This window comes from Cuculus canorus, chromosome 24 (assembly GCF_017976375.1).
Source record: "Cuculus canorus isolate bCucCan1 chromosome 24, bCucCan1.pri, whole genome shotgun sequence".
NCBI lineage: Eukaryota > Metazoa > Chordata > Aves > Cuculiformes > Cuculidae > Cuculus > Cuculus canorus.
The window spans coordinates 7428429-7441722 of record NC_071424.1 but is presented as its reverse complement, the minus strand read 5'-3'; the positions used below and the strand labels follow the sequence as shown (position 1 = coordinate 7441722).

Below are 13294 nucleotides of genomic sequence, written 5' to 3'. Positions count from 1 at the left end.
CTACACAGAGGTGCAGGTTCTCTGCTGGCATCTCCAGTTGCTTTCTTTCACCACCTCATGGATCTTCATGCTGTGTTTCCCCCTAGATCCACTGTCTCTGGCTAATGTGAGTGTTCAGCCTGGTCGGAGACCCCAGGAGCTACGTGTGAGCTGGGTGGAGTCAGGTGGTGGCAGAGACCATTTGGTACAGCTCTCAGTTGCTGAGTCCCTGTCCATCATCAGGAATGTGTCTGTTCCCCGTGGAGTCACCCAGCTTGACCTGGAGGGGCTGGTGCCAGGGTCCCGATACCGTGCGGAGATCATTTCTCAGGCTGGGCCTCATCGCATCTCCTCTCAGACTGCCATCGGTTACACTGGTAGGAACAGAGCTCCTGTGCACCCATCCCTGGCACCCAGCCTGGCTCTGACCTGGAGAGGGGCTGGGGACCAAGAGGGGGATCCCAGGGCTGAGATCATGTCCCCACAACTGCACTGGTGTTGGTTTCCTACTCTCCTTGTTGGGATCCTCCCTCATCCTGAGCCGAGCAGCTCAATGAGACCTGCTGTGAACCTGCCCCAGCACCCTGGGACGAGGAGCTCTCAGACCATGGTGGTGATGCACTATTATCTCCTGGGACACAGGGAGCAGGTCTGATCTGGGAGCAACCTGCTGCTCTTGGCAGTCTTTAGACAGCACATTAGATGCTTACAGTCCTGCAGATCCCAGCTTCATTCCCAAACTAAAGTCAGTCCTGAAAATCCCAGGTTTGTCTCCTGTAACACTCATTCTCTCCTGCAGTCCCGCTACCTCCTCTTGCGCTGTCAGCACGCCCTGTCAGCACCGCCTGGGCTCTGGCTGTGCACTGGGAGACCCCTCCAGGTCAGAGGGATGGATACAGGCTCAGCGTGCTTGAGGAGGGCTCTTCTGCACCACCAAGGAACCTAGAAGCTGGGAAAGACAGCACCAATGTCACCGTGGCATGGCTGGAACCAGGAACTTGCTACCTTGTTGGGGTCTGGGCAGTAGCTGGACCCTACCACTCCCTCCGCAGGAACATCACTGGCTGCACAGGTGAGAATCCACACCACCCATGGTGGTGCAAGGAGCCCCAGTGCAAGGAATTCCAGAATGGGATGGGGATCAGTGTTGGCACCTAGAGAGGTGAGAATGTAGAAGGGCATCCTGGCCTGGTTCCCAGTGATGTTGGACTGCAGTCATCTCCAGCCTCTTGTGACCTCCTTGTAACACATGGGCACAGAGTGCTTGCTGCCTGGTTGCTGGTGGCTGCCTGGTGAAAGCACTCCTCCCTAGAGACGGCTGCAAGTTCAGAACAAGTTCTTTTTCTCTCTGACTCATGTGGCTGTTTTCCCTCACAGTTCCCGCTGCACCGACAAACCTAAGCCTAACCAATACAGGCAGCTCCTCAGAGCTTTACGCGTGCTGGAACACCCCGCCTGGCAGGAGGGACCACTACCGCATTACTCTGTATAAGATCAGCACCGAGAACAGGGAGCAGGTCCAGGTCTTGAGTCCAGATGCACAGAATATCACCTGGACTGACTTGGAGGCAGGAAGCAGGTTTGCTGTGCAGGTCACTGCTGTGAAAGGCTTGTTCGAAGCCTCTTCCACCAACGTCACTCAATGGACATGTGAGTCTGATGGGTTGGGTTTGCCACAGCGCTCCACCATGCCTTGGAATCTCCATCTGAGCCTTGCAGAGCACCCACCGCCACCTTCCCCATCCCAAACCATTTTTGTTCCCCTAGCTTCTATATAGTTGTCCCACCTTTCTGCTCATGGTCTTCACTCCTTCTCTGACATAGAGCTAACTTCCCTACCCGCCTCAAAGGCAATGGGTATCACCTCCCTTGCCATGTCCAGCGGCAAACCCTGGGGAGATTGTGCTCAGAGCCATGTGCCCTGCCTGCCCATTTCATAGAATCATAGAATTGCTAGGTTGGAAAACACCTTTGAGATCATTAAGACCAACTGTACCTGTCCACCACGAAATCATATCCCTAAGTACTTCATCCACCCATCTTTTAAACACCTCCAGGGATGGGCCTCCACCACCTCCCTGGGCAGCCTCTGCCAGTGTCTGAAAACCCTTTCAATGAAGAAATTTTTCCTAGTGTCCAAACCTGGCCTTTCACATCTTGAGGCCGTTCCCTATGCTTCCCAATACTCCCCATTTGTCCCCATGCATCTCTCTGGGAGGATCTCTGGTGGCCAGCCTGTCCACTGCCCAGTGGGAGCTAGAGTCCAGCACTTCCAGAGGGTGAGGATCCCATGGGCAAAGCAGCTGGCTCCTAGCACAGAGCAGTGTCTGGAGGCATGCAGGGGCTGACTGTCCCTCTGTTGCTTTCCAGACCCCTTGGCCCCTGCCAACCTCACCCTGGGCAGCCCCTCTGCCTCCATTCTGCAGGCCTCCTGGGCAGCAACAAGGCGCGGAGCAGAAGGCTACGTGGTGGAAGTCTATGACACAGCCTCCAGCAGCCGTGTTGAGCGCGTGGTGTTGGGTGGGGACGCCAGGACTCACTTCTTCAGGAACCTGAGCCCCGGCACCCACTACAGCCTGGCAGTGAGGGCCACAGCTGGGCCTTTCCACACCAGCACCTCCAACCTCACTCACTGCACCCGTGAGTATGATGCTGTCCTTGCAGCTAGGTGTCCTCCACCACCTCCACCACCCTTAGAATCATAGAATAGTTAGGGTTGGAAGGGACCTTAAAGATCATTTAGTTCCAAACACCCTGCTATGGGCAGGGACATCCCACTAAATCAGACTGCCCAAGGCCCATCCAACACCTCCAGGGATGGGGCAGCCACAACTTCCCTGGACAACCTGTTCCAGTGTCTCACCACTCTCATAGTGAAGAAATTCTTCCTAATGTCCAGTATAAATCTGCCCCTCTCTAGTTTGCACACGTTCCCCCTCGTCCTATCCCCACAAGCCTTTATGAACAGCCCCTCTCCAGCTTTCCTGTAGCCCCTTCAGGTACTGGAAGGTCGCTATAAGATCTGGTCCAAGCCTTCTCTTCTCCAGGCTGAACAACCCCAACTCTCTCAGCCTGTCCTCATACAGAAGGTGCTCCAGCGCTCCGATCATCTTTGTAGCCTCCTCTGGACCCATTCCAATAGTTCCATATTCTTTTTACATTGAAGATTCCAGAACTGGACACAGTATTCCAGATGAGGTCTCACAGGAAAGGAATAGAGGGGCAGAATCACTTCTCTCCCCCTGCTGGCCACTCTTCTTTTGATGCAACTCAGGATATTGTTGGCCTTCTGGGCTGCGAACGCACATTGCCGTCTCAATGCCTTCATGGTTCAAATCAGAGGCCATACAGGTGCAGGAAAAATCTTGCCTTCCTCTCCCGCCCATGCAAGTGCCTGGTGTTCATGCCCTGCTGGACACAGCACGAGGAGCTTGTGCTCCTCTCTGTGGCTTGGCCACCCATGTCCTTGGTTGCCATCCACAGGCTCAGGCAGCACCAGTGAGGAGGCAGCTGTCACAGAGCCAAGGGCAAAGCCCTTAGGACCCTGCAGGGCTGACCCACCTCATGCAGAACAGGCTTGGCGCAGACATGGAGCATCTCCTGTCCCTCAGTTCAGACATGGTTCCTGGCAGTGACCTGTGTTTCCTCTACAGGCCCCTTGCCCCCAGACAACGTGCGCTTGCTGAGCACAGGGCACTCAGACAGGCTGAGCGCATCCTGGGAAGCTGCAGCTGGAAGGCGAGACGGCTACAGACTGACCCTATACCACGCGGGGCTGGGCACCGAGGCAGCTACGACCTTGCTTGGGAGAGACACCCACAACTTCACCTTCACAGGCCTGACCCCGGGATATGAATACTCCCTGGAAGCCAGTGCCATTGCTGGACCATACCAGGCAGCGGCACCCAACATCAGTGGCTGGACACGTGAGTGCCTGGAGGAGTGTCCCCTGTAGAAGGGTAGGAGATTTTGCATCACTGGGCCAGGATGAGGGCAGGGAGGTTTAGAGGGATCCTAGTGCCTTTGGTGATGTGCATACACATGTGCGTGTGTGCAACACACAGCAATTAGAGCATGATACACTGTTGCCCTCATGGACACATGCATGTTCAAATGTAGACTTGCACAAGTACATGCTGGTGACATGCAGGGTTGCCCAGCTGTGGGGGCATGTGTCCCATGTGGGGACATCCTCTTGCCTGTGCTTCTGGAACAAAGGGTCACCTGTGCCCTTGCTGAGTCTCTTCAGGTAGAAACCACGTTACCATAAAGGTTCATTTAACGAATAGGTGTAGCAAGGGAAGAGGTTACTCCACAGGCTCTTTGCTCTAGAGACAGAGTCATAGAATCATAGAATGGTGAATGGTGTGTGTTAGAAGGGACCTTAAAGGTCAACCTGTTCCAACCCCCCTGTCCTGGCCAGGGACACCTCCCACTGCACCAGGCTGCTCCAAGCCCCATCCAACCTGGCCTTGAACACCTCCAGGTTCTGGGCAACCTGGGCCAGGGCCTCACCACCCTCATCATGAAGAATTTCTTCCCAATGTCTAGTCTAAATCTTCCCCCCTCCACTTTAAAGTCATTTCCCTTTGTCCTATCACAACAGGCCCTTGGAAAAAGTCTCTCCCCAGCTTTCTTGTAGCCCCCATCAGGTACTGGAAAACTCCTATAAGTTCTCCTTGGAGATGGACTAGTCCAGCACTTCTCTCCACCCAGAAGGATTTTTGAGCTGGACACAGCATCAACACTATATCAGCTGTGCATACAGCGGTGGCAAAGGTGCTCCAGCTGGAGATGCGGGTACCTTCAGAGAAGAAGGACTAGTGTGTGAGGGACCACACAGGGTGAGAAGCCTTAAAAGCTAGCTGAGATGGGGACAGAAAAGAGAAAATAGAGAAGGTGGAGTGTGCCAGGGAAGGCTTCCACGTCCCAACCCTCAGGGAGCATCCGTTCTGCTGCACTATGTCCCATTGAGTGTGTTTCCTTCTGCACAGTCTGGTCCCTAACGTCAGGTCTGATGATTTCGCAGGCTCGCTGCCCCCAGACAACGTGCACTTGCTGAGCACAGGGCACCCCGACAGGCTGAGAGCGTCCTGGGGAGCCTCAGCTGGGGGGCGAGAGGGATACGCACTGACTTTGTACCATGCACGGCTGGGCACCGTGGCAGCTACAACCTCGCTTGGGAGAGAGACCCACAACTTTACCTTCGTGGGCCTGACCCCAGGAAGCAAGTATGTGCTGGAGGTGGTGTCCGTGGCGGGGTCCTACCGAACACCTGCAGGAAATGTCAGCAACTGGACATGTGAGTACCCGGTTTTGAGGGTGATGGATGTCTTGTTGGGCAATCACAAAGGCTCATGACAAGGGACACAACTCCAGTGACCTTCAGGTTCACAAGCCCTGCCTGAAATCAGGGGCACGCTAGTGCCATGGCAGGGCTCTGTCCACCCTCACCATCAGCTCCACCAGCCTGGATTAGACAGCCGCAGCTCTGGGGACGGTGCTTCAGAGGAGAGGCATGGAGGAGGGAGCAGCAGGCAGGGACATCCTTTTCCCCTTCTCCTCCAGCCATCTGGGTGCTTCCTCCTCTCTTGTTCCTGGGTATCTTGCTCCAGCTGGGACAGGGCTCCCTGTGCTTGGATAAGCACCACTTGAACCTTGCAGAAGCTGCCTCGCTGTCCTGTGTGGTGCAACTCTTCTGATGATGTTTCCAAGATAACCCGGCAATGTCCTCAGATCCTTCACTAACAACATCTTCCATCCTGCCTTTTCAGACCCTCTGGCTGCTCGTAACGTGTACATGACGAACCAGGGGTATCCCAACAGGCTGAGTGCATCCTGGCGAGGTGAACCCCAAGGGCAAGACAGTTACAGGCTCCTCCTGTATCACTCGGGATCAGGTATTGTGGCAGCCAACATATCTGTTGGGAAAGGCATCAGCAAATTCACCTTTTCTGGCCTGGCTCCAGGACAGAAATACCTGCTGGAAGTGGTGTCTGTGGCAGGACCCTACACAGCCTCTGCGGGGAACATCAGTGACTGGACAAGTAAGTGGCAAAAGCTGGAGATTCTTGCATCATGCATGAGACTCAGCCTTCCCAGTTGGGCAGGCTGAGCATGAGAAGGGGTAGGGAGAGGGCTGGAACTGTTGCTTGGAAGCTGTAGGTACCGCCCATGGTAGTAATGGGAAGTTGGGCCATGCAAGCCTGCCGTGGAGTGAACAGCAGGACAATACTACTGCCCATAGGACAATGTTAGAATCACAGAATCGTTAAGATTGGAAAAAGACCTCTCAGCTCATCCAGACCAACCATCAGCCCAGCCCCACTGTGCTCACCAAACCATGTCCCAAAGTGCTACGTACTGCCACACACTTTTTGAACCCCTTTAAGGATGTGATATTCCACCACTGCCCTGGGCAGCCTCTGCCAGGGCTCCACCACTCTGTCAGTAAAAATTTTTTTCTTAGTATCTGATCTAACCCTCCCCTGGCATAACTTGAGGCCATTTCCTCTCAATCTATCACTTGTCACTTGGGAGAAGAGACCAACACCCAGCTCACTGCAACCTCCTTTCCAGGAGCTGCAGAAAGTGATGAGGTCTCCCCTCAGCCTTCTTTTCTCTAGACTAAACAACCCCCGGGCCCTCAGCCGCTCCTTATAACCCTTGTTCTCCAGCCCCTTCTCCAGCTCTGTTCCCCATCTCTGTATGAGCTCCAGCAGCTCAATATCTGTCTTGTACTGGGGAGGCCAACACTGAATACAGGATTTGAGGTGCAGCTTGCAGCTGTGGTTGCTGTCTCAGGGCAGACCTCCAGCTAATGGCCCTGATGTCCACGTGAGCTGCCTCCTCTGGGCATGGATGACTGAACAAAGAGTAAAGGGTACCATGGCAGTGGTACTGCTCTGGTAGAGGACACCCACAGCCTAACACACAACAAGTCCTCAGAGCCGGGGGGACACTGTACCATCCCCACTGCTTTTCTCCCAGTCATTCAGAAAATTCCTGGCAAGGGGAATAAGGGGAGGCTGGGCTTTTTATTTTTAAGGAATGTGGAAATTGCAGATAAGCACAATAAGCCTTTTCATGTGCTTGTCCCCACAGTCCCTGCACTTTGCTCCGGGAATCCAGCCGTCTCTGCTCCCATGCTCAGCCAGCCCCTGGCAGGGTGCTGGGAGTCACGTGCAGAGCCCTTCAGACAGGTCTCTAATGAAACTTGCTAATTAGCAGGAGGAAGAACCCACCTCCCTGTCCTCCAATTACCATTTGAAGGTCATTTCTAGTAGTACTCACCAGCAGGTGCAGAAATGCTACCACTGAACACATAAAGTTTACTTGCATGTTTTCGTCTTCTGCTTGAATCTCTACAGGGTGGAGGAGGGGGGCTGGCATGCCAGTAACACTCTCCTGATTTGGTTTTCATTGCAGCCCCCTCAGTTCCCAAAAATCTTTCTGTGGTGGCTGGAGGGAACAACACAAAGCTTATCTCCTGGAGCAGTGTTTCTGGACAGCAGGATGACTGCCAGCTGTGGCTGCGTGATCCCAGGAACAGCACACTATCCTGGCGGCACACTCTCCTCAGAGGGCAAGGCCAGCACCTCCTCCACGGGCTGATCCCAGGGAGAAACTACTCTGTCTCCTTGAGCTGTGTGGCCGGGCCCTACTGGAGCAGCACCAAACCCTTGGCAGTGCCAATGGGTGGGTATGCCCTGCTGGAGTGGAGCCTGGAGGAGGGAGAAACTCCTGGGTGGCCTCAAGACTGGATCAGCCCTTGGGGGTCAACAGAAGCATGGACTGTCTTCATGGTAGAAGATAAGGAAAACCAGCAGGGTGACCCTCTGGCAGCCAAGACCTCCCTAAGCTCTCCCCATGACAGAGATTCCCATCACCCCATTGCCTCACTATCTGTGGAGCGAAGTGGGCTCAGCAGAGAACCCCATTGGTCTACTCAGGCCCAACCCATTCTCCCTGTCCTGTGGCCCTTGGCACAAAAGGCTCCCAAGTTGCAGATGTCCAGCTCTGCTCCTCTCCTATTGATCTAGGGACAGGCAGTAGAGGACCCTAATGGCTCTGGGTTGATGCACTCTGTGGTTGGGATTTCCCTGATCCAGTAAATTAAGAGCCTGACATGTCTTCTTTGCAGAGCCAAACCCAGTGGAGGACGTGCAATGCTTGCCAGAGTCAAGGAGCCTTTACTTGAACTGGACCAGATCTCCTGGAGATGTGCAGGCTTATGAGGTGGCGACAGAGAAATTCTTTGATGGACCTCCCACCTCCAAGTACATCATGAACATCCCTACGAATGAGGCCAGACTTGAGGGGCTTGGGCCAAACTCGTCATACCAAATTGTTGTGACCACAGTGGGCTTGAACACAATGAGGAGCCAGGCTGTGACTCTGCTCTGCAACACAACACCGGAGGGTGAGTCCTCTTCTTTCCCATATCCTTGCCACAGAACCCTGGAGAAGACACTTAGTGTTGGTGATTAAACCTGAGGACTCTTTCAGATGAGCCCCATGTGGTCCTGCACCGAACTGTGGTGGGTTGAGGCTCTGAGCAGTGATGCTGGGACCAGTCACAGGCTGAGAAATGCATAGTGGGAGCAAGGACGTGCTAACAGATGGTTCTTGCTGGTTCCTTTTCCAGCTCTGCCTCCGCCTCTGCGTGCAGACTTGTTCCAGGTGGAGGCCAGCTCCACAGTTGTCATTTCATCTGACCTGTTCAGTGAGGAGAATGGCCAGATCGAGTATTACGGTGTCATTGCTACCACTAATGATTCACGTAAGTGCCCTGGCACACCCTGATCTACAGGGGCTCCCTGGAGGGCAGCAGCGCCCCCAAACATAACTTCAGGACTACCACTGTCACCTTGTATATTCTCCTTCAGTGCTGAGGCCCACCCAGGAAGTCACGTCCAGCACATGGTACGACCACTATTATGGGACAGAGGACTCCTACCTGGCTGTGCTAATCCCCAATCCCTTCCATCCGAGTCCCAGGAGCTCCCCTGAAACCTGGCGAGTGCCAGTGGGCACAGAGGAGTGCGGCCAGTCCAGGGCAACATGCAATGGGAAGCTGAAAGTCAACGAACAGTACAGGTAAGAGATGTCAACATCCGTCCTGAGGGGAAGGGGTTGGAGGAGAAGAGGGACTGCATGTGTCCCTGCAAGGTGCCACCAGCTCCCTGGGTGTCACCTCACCTTTGTGCTCCAGGGGTTGCTCCACCAAGCAGCCTTTGAGAGATGCAAGGGGTGGCATGGCAAAGAATGTTAGACAGTGAACTAGGCAGGGAGAGTGAGAGCAGAAATGAGAGCTGAGGCTGACAAGGGCTGTATGTGTTGCCTGAGGAGCTGGGTAGTTGTCCATCTCCAGAGTAGGAACCACAATGGGTGCTAATGTTTGTGGGGCTTTTGTATGAGCCACATGCAGGTTCAGAGTGCAAAAATGAAACTGGTTTGGCAACATTAGTTCAAGTGGTGCCAACACAGTTGGGGTCTCAAAGGTAAGAGGGTGGCACTGAGATTCCTCATGAGACACAGAGATCACAATATCCATAAATTCAGAGTCTTATTTGACAATAAATAGAATCCAGGAAGATGAATGTCCAAGCATACGTATTTCATTATAGGGTACCTTTAAAATAGTTGATGGTAAAATGGGTTTTGTGCTACAGATCATATTTTTAGTCAGTCCTCTCTTGATTGAACAGCTCACAATTTCATCAAACAGACCATTTCCCCAGACATTTCTCTGACACAGGAATTCCCCAGAATCTGGAAGTTTGTCCCATTTCAGTTTAAAGAAACTTACAGCAAGTGTGGCTGACTGGAGATAGAAGTTGCTGAGAGTGTCAGGAAAAGAGAAAGGAAAAACGTGAGAGAGTGTGTGCATGAGAGAAAGCTTCACTTTTGCCTATGAGTAAAGTGAGAATTAGATCTGCCCTTACGTTCTGTGCTGAGTCGAACCAAGGTGCTGGGTTCAGACCTGCTGGGTCTCCTTTATTCTTTTCTTATTTGCTCTCTCTACTGTTTGCTCTGTGCAGATTCCATGCTTATGTGAAAAACTGGCATTGATTCTTATAGAGGCAGTTTAGGATCACACATGTTGCCAAACAGGGGCTCTTAATTCAAGCTGCTGTTTGGGACAGCACTGGCAGGGAACAGAGGCTGATGTTAGCACTGGGTTAGTGTTAGCACTTTTCTACTGGGGAAAAAAAGGAATTGCCAGAAAAGACACTGGAGTGAAAAAAAGGAGTTGCCAGGGGAGAACTGAATAGAAGAGTATAAGAATAGAATAGTTTGGGTTGGAAGGGGCCTTAAAGATCATCTAGTTCCAACACCCTGCCATGGGCACGGACATCCTACTGGATCAGGCTGCCCAAGGCCCATCCAACCTGGCCTTGAGCACCTCCAGGGATGGGGCAGCCACCACTTCCCTGGGCAACCTGGGCCAATGCCTCACCATTCTCATGGTGAAGAAATTCTTCCTAATGTCCAGTCTAAATCTGCCCCTCTCTAGTTTGTACCTGTTCCCCCCCTGTCCTATCCACACAAGCCTTTATGAAAAGCCCATCTCCAGCTTTCCTGTAGCCTCTTCAGGTACTGGAAGATCGCTATAAGATCTGCTCTGAGCCTTCTCTACTCCAGGCTGAACAAACCCAACTCTCTCAGCCCTTAGGGAAGGTGCTCCAGCCCCCCAATCATCTTTGTAGCCCTGGTGAGGATCCGTTCCCATCCCGTGGCCACCACAGGTGTTTCGAGCCCTGCGCTGGCACAGGAGAGTCTCCAGTCAATTCAGAAGGTTTGAGATTGGTTGCGCATCCAGCCCATCTATCCTTTATTGCTGACGGATCCTGTCCCACTCACTGTCAGGCCTGGCATGATGAGCCTCACTGCTCACCCCTGGCAGCGTCAGATCTCTCCTTCTGCTCCAGCCAGGACAGCTGAGACAGTGGACAGCCTGGGCACAAGCTGGATCTTCCTTACAACGCGATGGCTCAGCCTGAGATGTGCCAGCATCTTCCAGCAGTGTTTAAAAAGAAGACAAACACCTCAGGATACCCTTCACCCCACCATACTGTCTGGCTGGTCTGAGAGTGCTTATCTGCCCTTCCTGCTTCCCCACTGCTGTTTTCACTCCAACTTTGACCTCTCGCGGGGTAGCAGCTACTTCAGAATCACCAGGCTGTCATTAGTCCACTCACCGTGATTCAATAACATCTACTGAACTGCCCAGTTACTCAGGACCAGAAGATCCTTTTGCAACTCTTCACAGTTTACTTTCTCAGCTTGCACACTGTGACCCCATCACAGGTCCCAGAGTCCTTCACTTTCTCCTGCTTTGACTCAGGAAAAATCCAAGTCTGTCTCCTCTCCTTCAGTTATTTTTCAAACCTACTTTCTGAAGGGTCTTCAGATATTAAGTTACACTTATGGCCAGCTATGTCTTCTCCATGGTGGACTAGAGAGGCTAAAGGAATGGAAGCATCTCCCTGCTAATGCTGAGCATGTATTGATGTCTTTTAGATCTGATCAAATCCAACCACTCCAATATAGTCCCACTCACTAAGTGTTCACTCTAGTTTTCAAAGCCCAGTAGGTTCCCTACTTCTCTATTCTTAGTTGGCTGCCCTAAACAGCGTGTAGCCTCAGTCCCTGGGCTTCTGTTCTGGTTAATCGTTAGTAGGGTGGTGAAAAGCGGATACCTATGACTGCCCATTTCCAGTTGGAAAGCCAGCCCTTGTTTCCTACCTTTCAGCAAGTTATTTATCCACAAGCTCTTATCTCTCGTGCCATGGCTTCTGCAGGCTCAGTTTCCAAAGAGGTCTTTGCTTTGGTGTTGCCAGAGTGGACTCACACCGGGCTCCACAAACTCTTAGCTGCTAAAATGCAAAGCTGCATTTCAATGCTGTAACTTGTATTTGGGGCACGAGAACACCTACCCATCCAAGTTACCCGCTCAGAAGGAAATAAACTCTGCAGGGAGCTGTGAGGCTTGGTGTGCACTCTGCCAGGTGGAGGATGTAGAGCAGATCTCCACAGGGAAAAGGAGGCACCAGCCACTTTGTAAGGAAGGGTCTGGGTAGGGACTCAGCCCTCCCAGCTGAGGCTCCCTGTTCCAAACAGCTTCTCAGCTCTTTCAAGTCAACCCAATTAATGGGTTAACATGAACTAAGAGAGTGACTCACCCATTTTGATTTTCCCTCCTTACTGTTGTCTTTCCCTGTTTGTGTCCCATAGGAGAGCAGAAACTCACTACGTGCCTCTGAATAATCCTTTGGAGGAGAGCTGTTTCCCGTTTCTCATGTTCTCCCAAACGCAATAAAATTTTCCAAGGGGCAGAAAAGGGAGGAAAGCGACCTTCCAGCACCTGAAGTGGGCCTACAGGAAAGCTGTAGAGGGGCTATTCATAAAGGCTTGTGGTGATAGGACAAGGGGGAGCGGGTACAAACTAGACAGGGGCAGATTTAGACTGGACATTAGGAAGAATTTCTTCACCATGAGAATGGTGAGGCATTGGCCCAGGTTGCCCAGGGAAGTGGTGGCTGCCCCATCCCTGGAGGTGTTCCAGGCCAGGTTGGATGGGCCTTGGGCAGCCTGATCCAGTGGGATGTCCCTGCCCATGGCAGGGGGTTGGAACTAGATGATCTATAAGGCCCCTTCCAACCCTAACTATTCTATGATTCTATGAAAGACCACTTCCACACATCCGCTAAATCTCTACCAGAAAACCATCTTCTTCCAACACAGCATTTCAGTGCAGCTGTCCTGTTCCCTTGGGTCTTCCTGCTTCTGGCTGCCTGGGGCTGTGCTCGGTTTGGATTGCTCCTGATCGCTGGACTCTGCTTTGCCCTAGGTTCAGCATCGCTGCCTTCACCAAATACGACCCGGTAGCCCCTGCAGTGGCGTTCACCATGTTCTCAGGTAAGATGGGTAATGTTATCTTCCTTACCCATCTCTGTGGGTTAAGAGAGAATCGATGACCTGACAATGGCAAGCCAGGGGAATCATAGGCTGTGGTAAATATAAAACATAGAGTAAATGCAGGCATTTGCTGACTCTTATTTCTGCCTGTTCTATCACTTTTTTTATTGCAGCAGCTGGATCCAGTGCAGACACAACTCCTCTCTCAATGCCAATAATTGCTGGAATCATCGTGGGATTTCTCTTGACACTCGCAGCTATTTTTACTTTGGTTTATTGGAAACAGCTCAGAGCAAAGAGGTGAGGATGACACATCTCTCACCAGGCTGAGAAACCCAACCTTCGGTACCAGGCCAGGAGAAAGACCAGTGAGAGGGTGTAAAAAAGAGAT

The 13294-nt window shown here is 52.5% G+C and overlaps 1 protein-coding gene across 5 annotated transcripts in view; it reads left to right on the top strand.

Annotated features, from left to right (window-relative positions):
* The window catches only part of LOC104059011 (receptor-type tyrosine-protein phosphatase V-like), a 44627-nt gene that overhangs the window by 17415 nt on the left and 13918 nt on the right, over nucleotides 1-13294 (top strand). For all 5 annotated transcript variants that reach the window (XR_008453469.1, XR_008453470.1, XM_054087489.1 and 2 more), the window contains 13 exons: nucleotides 87-356; nucleotides 779-1051; nucleotides 1357-1629; nucleotides 2350-2619; nucleotides 3633-3905; nucleotides 5009-5281; nucleotides 5754-6026; nucleotides 7408-7677; nucleotides 8123-8401; nucleotides 8627-8761; nucleotides 8868-9078; nucleotides 12836-12903; nucleotides 13077-13203. Coding sequence is in view for 3 of the 5 variants with exons in the window: in XM_054087489.1 (XP_053943464.1) it covers nucleotides 87-356; nucleotides 779-1051; nucleotides 1357-1629; nucleotides 2350-2619; nucleotides 3633-3905; nucleotides 5009-5281; nucleotides 5754-6026; nucleotides 7408-7677; nucleotides 8123-8401; nucleotides 8627-8761; nucleotides 8868-9078; nucleotides 12836-12903; nucleotides 13077-13203 (2995 nt within the window). In the remaining 2 variants the exon portion in view is untranslated. The remainder of the gene's footprint in view (nucleotides 1-86; nucleotides 357-778; nucleotides 1052-1356; nucleotides 1630-2349; nucleotides 2620-3632; nucleotides 3906-5008; nucleotides 5282-5753; nucleotides 6027-7407; nucleotides 7678-8122; nucleotides 8402-8626; nucleotides 8762-8867; nucleotides 9079-12835; nucleotides 12904-13076; nucleotides 13204-13294) is intronic.